Raw genomic sequence first — 15,836 nt, forward strand, 5'->3', positions numbered from 1 at the left:
ACAGGGACCCCAATGGAGGAGCTAGAGAAAGTACCCAAGGAGCTGAAGGGGTCTGTTACCCTATAGGTGGAACAACAATATGAACTAACCAGTACCCCCAGAACTCGTGTCTCTAGCTGCATATGTAGCAGAAGATGGCCTAATTGGCCATCATTGTGAAGAGAGGCCCCTTGGTCTTACTAACTTTATATGCTCCAGTACAGAGGAATGCTAGGGCCAAGAAGTGGGACTGGGTGGGTAGGGGAGCAGGGTTGGTGGAGAGTATAGGGAATTTTGGGGATAGCATTTGAAATGTAAATGAAGAAAATATCTAACAATAAATTTTTAAAAAAAGAATTCAATCTGGAGAGAAGTATTTTTTAACATGATATTACTGAGTCTAAGACATAAGAACTCATCAGTAATAACCTCCAAAATGAAAGGAAGGAAGGAAGGAAGGAAGGAAGGAAGGAAGGAAGGAAGGAAGGAAGAAAGAAAGAAAGAAAGAAAGAAAGAAAGAAAGAAAGAAAGAAAGAAAGAAAGAAAGAAAGAAAGAAAGAGAAAGAAAGACACAAAGACACAAAGACAGACAGACAGACAGACAGACAGAAAGAAAGAAAGAAAGAAAGAAAGAAAGAAAGAAAGAAAGAAAGAAAGAAAGAAAGAAAGAAAGAAAGGCAGGAAGGAGAGAGGGAGGGAGGGAGGGAGGGAGGGAGAGAGAGAGAGAGAGAGAGAGAGAGAGAGAGAGAGAGAGAGAGAGAGATAGAGAGAGAGAGAAAGTCCTAAGAGGAAAACTCATAGTTCTGAATGCCTCTGAAAAGAAGCTGCTGCGAGCATTACACTAGCAGATTGACAGCACACCTAAAAGCTGGAGAAAAAAAGGAAGCAAATTTACCCAAGAGAAGAGAACAGCAGAAAATAATCTAACTTAGTACCAGATGGGTTTAGTGCAGAGTTCTATCACCTTCAAAGGAGACCTAATTGAAATCTCCGCAAACTATTCCAAAAATAGAAACAGAAGGTACTCTACCCAATTCATTCTTTGATGCCACAATTACTCTGATACCTTAACCACACAAAGACCAAACAAAGAAAGAGAAACTCAGACCAATTTCCCTTATGAACATCTATGCAAAAATACTCCATAAAATTCTCTCAAACTGGATCCAAAAACACATTAAAATGATCTTCCATCATGATGTAAGGATGGTTCAATATACAAAAATCTATCATCATAACCCACTATATAAATAAACTCAATGACAAAATCCACATGATCATCTCATTAGATGCTGAGAAAGCATTCAACAAAGTCAAACACCCCTTCATGATAAAAGTCTTGGAAAGATGAGGAATTCAAGGCCCACACCTAAACATAATAAAAGCAATATACAGCAAACCAGTAGATAACATCAAACTAGATGGTGAGAAAATGGAAGTATCCCATTAAAATCAGGGCTTGGAAAAGGTTGCCTACTTTCTCCCTACCTATTCAATATAATACTTGAACTCCTAGCCAGAGTAATTAGACAACAAAAGGAGACCAAAGGAATACAAATTGGAAAGAAAGAAGTCAAAATATCACTATTTCCAGATGATATGATAGTATATATAAGTGACCCCAAAAATTCCATGAGAGAACTCCTAAACCTGATAAACAGCTTCAGTGCAGCAGCTGGATATAAAATTAACTCAAACAAATCAGTGGCCTTTCTCTACACAAAGCATATACAGGCTGAGAAAGAAATTGAGGAAATAACACCCTTCAAAATAGTCACAAGTAATATAAAATACCTTGGTGTGATTCTAATTAAGGAAATGAAAGATCTGTATGATAAGAATTTCAAGTCTGAAGAGAGAAATCATTGAAGATCTCAGAAGATGGAAAATTTTCCTATGGTCATGGATTGACAGGATCAATATAGCCAAAATGGCTATCTTGCCGAAAGCAATCTATAGATTCAATGCAATCTCCATCAAAAGTCCAACTCAATTCTTCACAGAGTTAGAAAAAGCAACTGACAAATTCATATGGAATAACAAAAATCCTATGATAGCAAAAACTATTCTCAACATTAAAAGAAACTCTGGTGGAATCACAATCCCCAACCTCAAGCTGTACTACAGAGCAATTATGATAAAAAGTGCATGGTACTGGTACAGCGACAGACAGGTAGATCAATGGAATAGAATTGAAGAACCAGAAATGAACCCACACACCTATGGTCACTTGATCTTTGACAAGGGAGCTAAAACCATCCAGTGGAAAAAAGACAGTATTTTCAACAATTGGTGCTGGCACAACTGGCGGTTATCATGTAGAAGAATGTGAATTAATGCATTCTTATCTCCTTGTACAAAGCTCAAGTCTAAGTGGATCAAAGAACTCCACATAAAACCAGAGACACTGAAATTTATAGTGGGAAAAAACCCTCAAACATATGAGCATAGGGGTAAAATTCCTAAACAGAACAGCAATGGCCTGTGCTGTAATATCAAGGATAGACAAATGGGAACTCATAAAATTGCAAAGCTTCTGTACGGCAAAAAATGCTGTCAATAAGACAAAACGGCAACCAAAAGATGGGGAAAGAATTTTTGCCAATCTAAATCTGATAAGGGACTAATATTCAATACATACAAAGAGCCCAAGAATCTGGACTCCAGAAATTCAAATAACACCATTAAAATTGGGGTACAGAGCTAAACAAAGAATTCTCAACTGAGGAATACTGAAAGGCTGAGAAGCACTTGAAAAACTGTTCAACATCCTTAATCATCAGAGAAATGCAAATCAAAACAATCCTGAGATTCCACCTCACACCAGTCAGAATGGCTAACATCAAAAATTCACGTGACAGCAGATGCTATCTAGGGTGTGGAGAAAGAGGAACACTCCTCCATTGTTGGTGGGATTGTAACCACTCTGGAAATCAGTCTGGCAGTTCCTCAGAAAATTGGACATAGTACTACCAGGAGATCCAACAATACCTCTCTTGGGCATATACCCAGAAGATGTTCCAACTGGTAAGAAGGAAACTTGCTCCATTGTGTTCATAGCAGCCCTATTTATAATAGCCAGAAGCTGGAAAGAACCCAGATGTTCCTCAAAAGAGGAATGGACACAAGAAATGTGGTACATTTACACAATGGAGTACTACTCAGCTAGTAAAAACAATGAATTTATGAAATTCCTAGGCAAATGGATGGACCTAGAGGGCATCATCCTGAGTGAGGTAACCCAATCACAAAGGAACTCACATGATATATACTCACTGATAAGTAGATATTAGCCCAGAAACTTAGAATACCCAAGATACAAAATACAATTTGCAAAATACATGAAACTCAAGAAGAACAAAGATGAAAGTGTGGACACTGCTCTTTCTTAGAATTTGGAACAAAACACCTATGGAAGGAGTTACAGAGACAAAGATTGGAGCTGAGACGAAAGGATGGACCATCTAGAGACTGCCATACCCGGGGATCCATCCCGTAATCATCCTCCAAACGCTGACACCATTGCACACCCTAGCAAGATGTTGTTGAAAGGACCCTGATATAGCTGTCTCTTGTGAGGCTATGCCGGGGCCTAGCAAACACTTAAGTGTTTGGATAGACAGCTATTGGATAGATCACAGGGCCCCTAATGGAGGAGTCAGAGAAAGTGCCCAAGGAGCTAAAGGGGTCTGCAACACTATAGGTGGAACAACAATATGAACTAAAGAAGTAACCAGTACCCCTGGAGTGGAGCTCATGTCTCTAGCTGCATATGTATCACAAAATGACCTAGTTGGCCATCTTTGGGAAGAGGCCCTTTGGTCTTGCAAACTTTATATGCCTCATTACAGGGGAACACCAGGACCAAGAGGGAGGGGAGTTTGGGGACTTATGAAGTAGCATTGGAAATGTAAATGAAGAAAATACCTAATTAATGAAAAAAAAAAGAAGTGGGAGTAGGTGTGTAGGGGAGTGTGGGGGAGGGTATGTGGGACTTTTGGGATAGCATTTGAAATGTAAATGAAGAAAATACCAAATTAAAAAAAATAAAAGTAACAGGATATACCTTCTGCAAATACATTAATCTCCATTCCATACCCACTCTCTATACAAGGCTACCTTCAACACCTTCATGTCTGATCCATGACTAAAATCACTGTTCTATAAATTAATTGAGTGTCATTTACCATATTTATGTGTGAGAGGTATGTCATATACAACCTCTTTTTTAACTGTGTTTGACCAAGCAGGTGATTCAGAGTGAGTGAACAGAATATCTATGTACATCATAAGCAGAATTTATTAAATGGTTAGCAGAAAGTGGAAAGGTGAGGCAAGAGGCAGAATGCTTTGAATATAAATATACATGTGAATTGAGAGTATTTCATGAAAGACTTTAAAAAGAGCAAGTTTCATAATCATGATGAGAATTAGGAAACAGAAATCCACTGGGATTCTATGATAGAAAAATTAATTACCTTTAAACATAACATAAAGGGAGATAGGGAGCATATTGAGGGAGAAAAAGAAGAGAAGCAATGAGGGAGAGAAACTGTAGGAGTCCACCAAAAGACCCACACTCACAATGACCACAGAGACTGACATTGCTTCAAACCACAAGACAATTTTTATTGATTCAACACTTTGGGGACAACCCTCAGGACTTGGGCAAGAGGAAAGACCCCCTACGAACAAAGAACACCCTTTTTATACCTTGTAAGGGGCAGATTTAGGCAACAGGGTTAGCTGGCTTATTCTCATTGGTGTAGCAAGTAACTCTTTCAGACATTGGTTGGTTTGCATAGGGTTACTACCTTAGGCCTAATGACTCACTCTGCCTGTCCTTATGATTATTTCTTGGAATTTAGTGCAAGGCAGGAAAGGAGAATTTTTCTGAGAACTGTTATTTTTGTTATGGTTATGTTTCTGAGAACAGCTAATCTTGTTTTGGCAGCTGTAGACTTGGTCTGGTCATTTTGACCACTAAAACTATATCATTAAGAAAGTCCCTTCAGAGGTGGGGAAAGAGCTGAGTGGTCTTGAATTTATTTTGGATTCTACATTCCCCCCTTTTTCTCTGGTGCATTTCAATCCTTAAATGATGTCTCACTTTGTTGGAGCTGCTGATATTGTTGTCTAAGCATCAAAACGTGTACTGTACTTAAGCAATTAAGGATGCATGTTCCAAAGCTGGGTGTGCTGGTGCATGCCTTTAATCCCAGCACTCTGTAGGCAGAGGCAGGCAGTTTTCTGAGTTCAAGGCCAGCCTGATCTACAAAGTGAGTTCCAGGACAGCCAGAGATATACAGATAAACCCTGTCTCGAAAAAACCAAAAATAAATAAATAAATAAATAAATAAATAAATAAATAAATAAATAAATAAATAAAAATTAAAAAATTAAAAAGATGCATGGGCCAAAGGTTAAGAGCAGAAACAGGATAAGAATGGGTAGTAAACAGAACTAGGTAGGGACCCTTCCAGTGAGGCTTGAGTGTCTGGGCATGATGCAGGTGCACGTAGATTAGATTTCTGACCTGGAACTGGTGAGATGTCTTTGGGGTACCCGGCTTGTTCACTGCAGCCAGTTAGGACTAGACTTCCTTCTGCAGCACCTGCAAGCCTTTTAACCTAGCATACAGAACATGATTATAACAACATGTGGATTCAATCACATCATTTGAGACAGTGAGGGCCACAAGAGCCCCATAAAGGATCTCAAAAGGAGTAAGACTGATTGGAGAGGGAGTATTTCTGGTTCTAAATAAGGCCAGGAGGAGGAGCACCACCCAGTCTATGCCAGTCTCCATAGTTTATTTTGTCAAGACCTCTTTTAGGGTTCTATTCATCCTTTCTAGCTATCTTGAGCTCTGAGTTCTGTAAACACAATGTAATTTCCATTAAACCTCTAAATGCTTAGCCACCACATGACTTACCTGGACAACAGAGGCAGGGCCATTATCTGACCCGATTAGTTTGGCACCTTGAATCTTGGAAAAGTTTCTTCAATAATCTTCTTAACGACCATCTGAGAAATCTCATTTTTACAGGGAAAAGCTTCTATCCATCTTGAGTATGTATCCACAAGAGCCAGAAGGTATTTATATTCATATTTTTCAAAGAAAAGTCTACTTTCCAGTACATATTGGGTCTCTCTCCCTGGTACCTCTTCCCTGGATCCACCATAGTGCAACAGACAGTGACATTTTGGCAGGGCACACACTTGTACACGACCTGCAACACAAGGTGTTTTAAACCTGGTACATGGTACTTAGTCTTGGAGAATGTCTGGATGAGCTTGCTTATGCCTAAATGAGTCCACTGATGCATCTGTTTGATCATTGCCTCTGCTTGTCTTTTTGGCAGGATTTTCTTTCCCTGGAGGAGTACCAAACTCTTTTATTTTTGTAGAACTGGTGACTGGAATCTTTGGAAATGAAGGCAAAGTCCTCTGCTGTGTAGGTAAGCTCAGGGATGGGTTTTTCAGGCTCTGTTGCCAGGACCACCCACAGTGCCATGGCTGCAACTGCTCATGCCTCTCAGTCAGCCATGTTGTTGTCCCTTGCTATCATGGTATCTCTCTTCTGGTGACTAGGACAGTGGATCGTGCTTACCTTGGCAGGGTTGTGTAGGGCCCACAGTAGAGCTAGTATTTCCTCTTTGTTCTTAATTTTTTTTTCCAGACGTCAGTAGACCCCTCTGTTGATATATAGCCCCATGGACATGGGCTGTGGCAAAAGCATACCTCCTATCCATGTAGATGTTGAGTCTTTTTCTTTTTCTTAATCCAAGGCTTTAGTGAAGGCGATCAGTTCTGCGTTTTGAGTTGATGTTTCCTCTCCAAAGGCCTGAGTCCAGATAACTTAATGTTTGTCTAACATAGCTGCTCCAGCATGTCTCTTTTCTTCTTCTAGATAGCTGCTCCCATCTGTGAACCAGGTAATGTCTATGCACTCTAGTGGTTGGTCTGTGAGAGCTTTCCATCACCCATGTGTCTCTGCAAGAACTTGTTGACAGTCGTGGACAGGGTTCTAGGACCAGGGTAGCTGAGTTCACACTTGCAGGGTAGGGGGAATGGGAGGCACCAAATGTGACTCGATCAGAGTTGAACAACAGAGTCTGGTAATGAATCTTGTGAGCATTAGTCAGCCATCAGTCAGGGGGCTGGCGAACTACACTTTCTAGGGCATGTGGCACAGAGATTACCAAGTTCTGCCCCAGAGACAATTTTTCTGTGTCCTTGACCAGTAATGTCACAGCACCCACTATGCGCAGACAAGCAGGCCATCATGCAGCCACAAGGTCTAATTTTTTTCATAAGTATGCCACAGGTGTTTTCCAGGGCCCCAATCTCTGAATATGAACCCCTTTGGCAATACCTTTGTTCTCAGACACAAACAGATGGAAGGGCTTAGTCACATCCAGGAAGCCCAAAGCTGAAGCCGACATTAGGGCAGTCTTCATAGCATCAAATTCTTGTTGTTCCTTATTTCCCCATACAAAGGGCTGTTTATCTCTTATGAGGGAATAAATTGGGGCTGCTAATTCAGCAAAACCTGGAATCCACAATCTACAAAAGCCTGCAGTGCCTAGAAACTCTCTAACTTGTCTTGAAGTGGTCAGTGGGAGAATAGAAAACAGTCTCTTTTCTAGCTTCAGAGAGCCACCATGGCCCCTCCTCCTCCTCCTCCTCCTCCTCCTCCTCCTCCTCCTCCTCCTCCTCCTCCTCCTCCTCCTCCTCCTCCTCCTCCTCCTCCTCCTCCTCCTCCTCCTCCTCCTCCTCCTCCTCTTCTTCTTCTTCTTCTTCTTCTTCTTCTTCTTCTTCTTCTTCTTCTTCTTCTTCTTCTTCTTCTTCTTCTTCTTCTTCTTCTTCTGTAATCCACTAACCCAGTGTCCTTTTCCTTTACAATAAGCACATTGATGTTTTGCCAAAGGCTCTCTGTGGTTGCCTTGTACAGTCTTACTAAGCTCTCTGGTTGCCCTGACTATGTGGCCAGTATTTTATGCCATTTTCTCTCTTGTCACTTCTCCCTTTTTAATTCCCTGACTTCCTGTTCCTTCTAGTTTTCATTCTCAAGTGCTATCATTATTCCCAACTTGCCAGGTTCTAGTCTTTGTTATTTACCACTCTTTGCTCCTGTTTTCATGAATGTAATGGAGATCTCATACAATTCATTCATTCATTCATTCTCTCTCTCTCTCTCTCTCTCTCTCTCTCTCTCTCTCTCTCCCTCCCTCCCTCCCTCCCTCTCTCTCTCTCTCTCTCTCTCTCTCCTCTTCCTTTGCTTCTCCTCCTTGTCTTTCTTCATTTGGATGTTACCCAACTATCACATCCCCATCCTATCACCCATAATCTTCCATAGTTTGCCTCTGCACTAGTTTATCCTTCTGTCTCACTACAATCTCTCTTTTGGATGTTATCCAGCTATCACATCCCCATCCAGTCACTCATCCTCTTCCATAGTTCACCTATGCACTAGTTTATCCTTCTGTCTCACTGCACATCTCTGATTCTGACTCTGGTTGGTCCCAGTCTTTGTCAGCCTGTCTGTGTGTCTCACTGCTTGTGCTTTGTCCTTCTGTCCATCATGCTTTCTATTTCTACATAGCAACCCTTCCTCTGCCCTGCCTCCTCCATCTCAAAACTTTCTCTAATCCCCTTCATCTCTATTTCCACCTCTCCTCACTTTTAATCTCTCTATTTGCCACTGTCATCCATCTTTCCTGATTCTGCTAAAGCTTTCTTTTTTTCCCTCAAGATCACCTTGCCTAGATTTTCTATGGGTTTAATCTTTCTCTTCCTTCACTTCTTTCCAGACCTCTATCTGTACACATCTGTCTTCCTCATCCTCTCTGTCTTCTTCTTCCTTTACTTCTTAGATCACTTCTTAGCAGTGCTTTCCTTCCTTCCTTCCTTCCTTCCTTCCTTCCTTCCTTCCTTCCTTCCTTCCTTCTTTCCTTCGTTTCTCCTCCTCTGTATTTTCGTATCAAATTGCGCTTTCTTACTGACTTGTCCTGCAATCCTTCTAACTTCCATAACTTATTACCTTGGTCAGATTGGTGGAGCACTTCCCAGCCCCATGAAGATGAGACCCTCCTTTACAGCCTGGCTATAGATTTTCTGGTGCTCCCTACCTTCCATGAACCCAGTGTCCCTGTTGATAGGCAGTTGAAAGGGCCTCCCATTCACACCTGGGAAGTTCTTCCTAGCTTCTAAGAGAATTTTCTACCTTTCCTCTATGGAGAAGAGAACCTCAGTCAGGCACAGTTGGGTAGCAAGCACTAGCAGCTCTCAGCAGTCAGTGGTGGCCTGGGGAGTGGGGCAGGCTCACCCTTTAGCTCCTCACAGGTGGCAAGCACCCCATTTGCCTCGCTCTGCCTCACTGTGACACACACACACACACACACACACACACACACACACACGGCAAAGCCCAGAGGTGAGCACTAGGGGAATGGGAATGGAGTCAGGGCCGCTCAAAGAGGCGGGGGAGCATAGTGCCTGCCACCCAGGCCAAACACCAGTGGTGCTTCCAGCTGGCCGCACTGGGCTACTGACATCTCAGGAACCCCCCTTGTCTGTTGTAGTTCCGTGGGTGGGGCCGATGGTCAGCTACATTGAGGATCCAAGAATGGCAGCAGTCTCCTGCAACCCACTGGCTGTTCTCTGGGGTTGGGGAGAAAAGAGAGAATAGGGCAACGATGGAGGATCTGAAAGGAGGACATCAGCATCAGAGTCTGACAGGATTCTCGGGCATTTCTCGAAGGGCTTAAGTACCAACCAGTAGGGGACCTGTGGATGGGAAAAAAGGGCAGGCCCAAAATGATGGATAGTGTCTATCCCATGATTTTCAAAATAGTCATCAGTAGTCAGTCCAAGTCTAAACACAAAGAGACATGCCAAGACACACAAGACACACAACAGAAATCGTCCAGATAAAGTGTCACTGCAATACCACAGAAAACAAGTAAGACAAACAAGACCAATACGGGTCTTCCTAGATGTGATTCACACAGATGCCTGATACTAACCAACCAGACAGTAGCTGCCTCCCAGCTACCACTGGGTTGAAAAGGACAGCTTCCCATCCAACTTCCCAGCAGGAATCTGGAGCATCCGCAGGTTTCCAGCCTGTGACATCTCTGCAGGTCTGCCTGTGACAATTGCCACCCAGATGGATCTCTCTCAGGAGAGAACCACAGAACCTGAGACCTAACCAGACTTGCAAACCTGAGATCTAACCAGCCTGGCAAATGACAAATACAGACAGCAGACACGGATAACACAGACAGACAGACAGATAGACAGACATCCCATTTTACATTGCTCCAGCAATTGTCTGATGCATGGTATCTGGGTTCTACTGAGGAGGAACTTCCCAGCCAATGCCCTAAATGTTGGAGTCCACTCTCACTCAAAAAGACCACAGAGATCAACATTGCTGCAAACTTCAACAGGATTTTTATTGATCCAACACATTGGGTAACCCCCTCAGCACACAGGCAAGAGTTTGGACGAGCAAAGAACACACTTTTTATACCTTGTAAGGGACAGATTTAGGCAACAGAGCTAGCTGGCTTATTCTCATTGGTGAAGCAAGTAATGCTTTAACGCATTGATTGGTTTGCATAGAGCAAAAAATACCTTTGGCCTAGTGACTCACTCTGCCTGCTCTTTTAAGGTTTTTTTTCTCGGAATTTAGGTGAGGTAGGGCATGAGAATTTTTCTGAGAACTGTTATTTTTGTTATGGTTACTTTTCTGAGAAAACCTAATCTTAATTTGGCAGCTATAGGCTTGCTCTGGTCATTTTGACCACTAAAACTATACACTTTGGAAAGTCCCTTCAGAGGGGGAGAAAGGGCTAAGTGGTCTTGAATTTATTTCAGATTCTACAAAACATCCTTCACCAACACTTAGGGGAAAAAGCCATCTACATCATGGCTCCTCCAGGAAAGCCAGTCCTTTTGACATTTGATTCCCTGTAAAAGAGTTCCTCAACTACTTCTACTTTCTTAGCACTACCCTTTGCTGGGAATCTCCAGCCTGCAGGAGAGAGCTAAATACTGGTTTAGGACACGTCTTACCATTGACTTTGGTTGTTCACTAACCTATTGATTATCCCACAAGTCTTTCTAGATATCAGTAGAATACCTGAGGACCTAGCAGCAAAAACTTGTGCCCATGTCTACATTGGTGAAATATGAGCATTGCATGAACTTGCAAAAGGTAAAAAGGAAGGAGACAATGTCCATAAAGGGAGACTTTTATCCTCCATGTTGAATATGTTCTAACAGGGATGGGCAGTCCTGCATCTACAGCTTTACTATTGGTAACACACATGGTCTCTCAGTCAAACTTGTTCCATTTGTTGGCTAGGTATCTCTCTAAATTTGCTTCATATTACACACCTATTATATCTTAGACTGTACAGAAGGCCATGTTTCACCATCATAGCCCTGCACATCAGTATCTCAGGGTTTCCCAACATGAATCCAATCTTACTACACTTTACTCCTGAGTTCACAGTCTTTCTTTAAAATGGAAATAAAAGCTTCCATGATGCAAGAAACTTACATTGCATAAGCCTGGAAACTAGCATTATGTAAAGGATGCTGAGTTCTGCTGAAAAATCAAGCAGCAGTTAGACCCTCCAGGACCAAGCCTGGAAAAAGGATATCACTCAGCCTTTAGTACAAAACTTTAATCCCTCTGGCTGGAATACAGGTATGTATTTAGTACACACTTTTAAATCCCCAACAATGAACATAAACATAGTTTGTAGACAGAAGCACCCATGATTGAAAGTGACATCAAATTGAAAGGCACACAAAGAGGGGAATTAGAGAAAGATTTGACAGAAAGAGTAAAAGGTAGGATATGTCCACCTTTCACTATAACAGACAGAAAAAAGAGGCTACTTAAAGTAGAACCACAGGAGAAAAAAAGAGGAAATCGAGAGTAGAGAAGGAGGCAATTTACTGAGTGAGTTTTACACAGAGGTTAAATGGAAACAAGCTAGACACAGGTGAAGACAGAACTACCCAGAGAATGGTGAGCCAGAATATAAAAAGAGATTGCCAGATTCAGATTGAGGACAAGCAGAGAAAAAAGTCAGAGGCAGAGAAGGAAGTTAGACTGAGTCAGTCACCTTGGAGAAGAGGTTGAGTCAGAACTAACCAGCCAGAGATCAGAAAGAACTAGGAAATGGTGAGCTCATTCAATCTCATGTATAAGAAGATAAACACATTCTGGGAACTGATTAGAGGGTAAAGAGGCTAGAAGCTTCCACTACAAGGTCTGAGTAAGCACATTGAGGCAGTAAAACCTCAGAGACAACAATGACACTAGGCAAATAATAGGCACTTTTACAATGCCAAATTCTGCTCAAAAATCAAGCAGAAGTCAAACCCTCTTGAACCAAAGCAGCAATGACCTCTAAGTGTTTTTACTGACAGAAACTCTTCCCTCAGCAAGCACATTTGGGTTCAGTACCCTGAAGCAATGTCTTTGAAAAGACTCTGAGGCACTATGAAGTTTTACACAGTGAAGTCTGGGATCAAGCAGCACAGAGTCCCTTGGAGTTTCCTTTCTCAGATTAATTACTTCATTACATTTGATTTGAGCTTTATTGGGAATTTGTAGAGGAAAAGTGATACCGAGACAAACATAAAAGAACTGGATGCTGACCCACTTGTCCTTCTTCACATTTGAAATGGCACTGCTTACATTGAAAATGTAGTGTTTACTGTCAACACATCTTTGGCATTTTGCTCTTTTGTTCTCCCATCAATCATGTGCTGATATATGCTTATGATGTTGTAGGAATTTGCTAGCCTGAACCTGGAGTCAAAGAATTTCTAGCCTATCCACATCATGGTGAGCCACGAATCAGAGAGCAAAGGTAGAACCAGGGCTGCACTGTTACCTTCAGTGACACCCTACTAGAGCTTCCCAGTGTCATCCCTGGCATTCAGGTTTGTGGCACTCTAAGAATCAGGGTTCAAAATAAATTGTGTGGCTGCAGAGAAGACTAGGAGGTTAAGAGTACTTGGTAGTCTTACAGCAGACTAATGTCCTGTCAAGAGCACACACATGGAAGTTTACAAATGTAAGGGTGGGGGAAGCAAGCTCTTATGTTAAAAGAAATAAGAGAGAGTTAAGTCTGGAGTCATTTTGAGATACTATGACTGGTAACATAGATTTACATAGCTCCAAATGCCACATTCCAACATGGAAGCAATTTCACAGGATTGTTTTCACTTAAAAGAACAAGAAAGTTATAAATCAACACAAAGCTAAAATTCATTGGTTGAGCTTACCAGAAGGGCAAATGCAACAAGATGTGCAAACTATTCTATAGACCTAAGATGCTAGCTGATGACATTCCTGGCTCTCGGACTGCTAGAAGTTAATATTCTGCTAAGTGTGTAGATTCTTGGAGCTTTGTACTTATTATCAGAAGATGTAAGTTCACAGTTAATAGCTTATATATTGACAAGTGTTAAATCAGATACAAAGTGGGGCAAAGTATGGATGTTCCATAAAGCTAACTAACCAAAGATAAATAATTAGCCCCTAACCCACTAATTCCACTGGAATATTCCTAGAGTTAATTAACACTTAAAGCAAATAGCAGGATAGAAAATTAACACACAAAAAGCAGTAGCCTCCTATATTCAAATGACAAATAGGCAGAGAAAAATATTCAGGGAAGCAAAACCCTTCCCAATAGCCCTAAATCATATAAAATATCTTAGAGTAACTCTAACCAAGCAAGTGAAAGATTGTATGACTAAAAATCTTAAGACACTGAAGAGATTATCAGAAGATGGAAAGAGCTTTCATGGTCATTGATCACTAAGACTAACCCAGTAACATGGGCAATCCTAACAAAAGCAATCCACAGATTCTATAAAGTTCCCATCAAAACTCCAATATAATTCTTCAAATATACTCACATGAACATACATACTAGAAAAAACTAAGATACATAAAGCATTGCTGAATTTTAAAGAATCGCTAGAGGTATCACTATTCCCAATTTTAAGTTGTACTATGGAGCTCTATTAATAAAAACAGCATGGTATTGGAACAAAAGCAAACACAATCAATGAAATCAAATTGAAGACCTAGACACAATCCACATACTCATTGAGATCAGCATCCTAATAAAGAATACAGAAGTACACACTGAAAAATAAGACAGCATCTTTGTCTCTTTGTCGTTTCGAACTGGATAAACTGGATGGCTGCATACAGAAGAATGCAAATAGATCCACACTTACTATTTTTCACACACACACACACACACACACACACACACCATCAGAACTAAAAGAGATACACTGAAGTTGATAGAAGAGAAAGTGGGGAATAGGCATGAACTCATCAGCACAGGAAAACACCATCTGAACAGAACACTGTTGCAAATGCACTAAGATCAATTATTAACAAATAGGATTTAATGATACTGATAGGGTTATGGAGGTCAAAGAACACCAGAATTTTGACAAAACTGCAATCTACAGAATGGAAATAGATTTTACCAACTACATACTCAATAGAGGGTAACATCCAAAGTATATAAATGATTCAAAAAACTAGATAACAAGAAAACAGCCCAACTAAGAATAATGTATGGATGTACATGAAGAAGTCTCAAAAAAGGAAACTCAAATGGCTGAGAAACACTTAAAGAAATGTAATTCTTCCCTAGTTGTGAAAGAAATGCAAATGAAAACTATTTTGAACTTTCATGTTACACCAGTCAGAATACCTAAGTTCAATATAACAAGTGATAACTCATGCTGGTGATGATGTAGAACAAGGGTAATAACCAATCTTTGCTGGTGAGAGTATGGATTTTTACAAAAAATATGGAAATCAGTGTGGATTCCTCAGGAAGGTGGAAATTGATCTAACTCAATTCTCAGGATAAAATTCTTGCAGCATTTCTGCCAGAGGACCGTTATTCCTCTACTATTGTCAATCTAAACAATGAAACAAACAACCATCAGATTATTGCATGAAATAATATTTCCATTAGATGAACATATGCATTCACTGCAGTGAACTGTAAGATAAAGTAGTTGACACTAAGAAAAGGAATTAAAATTGCTAACAAGTATATTTAACACATTGAAAGAACATTCTTTGTCTGTGTATTGATTAACCTTTTTTGTACACTTGAATAAACCTGGAGTCATCTAGAAAGAGGAAACCTCTATTGGAGAATTGTCTTCATTTAATTATCAAAAATTGTCTTCATTATTAACTGATGAAGGAGGCCCAGCATCCTAAGCTTGTTTGTAGCTGAACAGTTAGACATTACTAGAAGCTGATCCATCATACAAGGGAGTAGAAACCTTGTGCCACTTTCTATTTCCTCAGCTTGTGAATCACTTCCTCTCTTTCCTTTATAAATGTGAGCTTGCATTTCTGAAGTCAGAGGTTTGAAGCTGATAATACTAACCATATACAGTGAGAATTCTTAGAACAACATGTGTGAGAGGTTTCTCATAAGCACAGGTAAGGCAATCCAGAGTTTGTAATTGACATCTAAGGTGAGAGAGACAAGCTTAGGAAACAGTCTAAAGTAGTGTCTCAATGTCAAAGATGACCTAAGATAGAGATTGTATATCTGGTGTCCAGTACATATGTGTACTCTGGTTTTGATTTCTTTTTTCTTGCTTCTTAGAGAACATCCCACAAGATTTGGGATCAGAGAAGTGAGGTCTTATGAAAGAAAAGAATGAAATTAACATCAGGACATTTTTTTTCTACTATGTAAGTGTAGTAAGAATTCCTTGACCCTGTACAAATTGAACCATTTCACAAGACCATCTTTAATCACATC

General features: G+C 40.7%; 1 protein-coding gene across 1 annotated transcript in view; it reads left to right on the top strand.

Moving 5' to 3' along the window:
- Positions 1-15,757, top strand: part of LOC147005487 (NADPH-dependent 3-keto-steroid reductase Hsd3b5-like) — a 47,536-nt gene extending 31,779 nt beyond the window's left edge. The window contains exons 4-5 of the mRNA XM_085835623.1: positions 6,345-6,440; positions 15,678-15,757. Of these exons, the coding sequence (XP_085691749.1) occupies positions 6,345-6,440; positions 15,678-15,712 (131 nt within the window). The 3' untranslated portion in view covers positions 15,713-15,757. The remainder of the gene's footprint in view (positions 1-6,344; positions 6,441-15,677) is intronic.
- The last annotated feature ends 79 nt before the right edge of the window (positions 15,758-15,836 follow it).

This window comes from Mus caroli, unplaced genomic scaffold, assembly GCF_978045245.1.
Source record: "Mus caroli unplaced genomic scaffold, Mus_caroli_1 scaffold_3, whole genome shotgun sequence".
In the NCBI taxonomy this organism is placed as follows: Eukaryota; Metazoa; Chordata; class Mammalia; order Rodentia; family Muridae; genus Mus; species Mus caroli.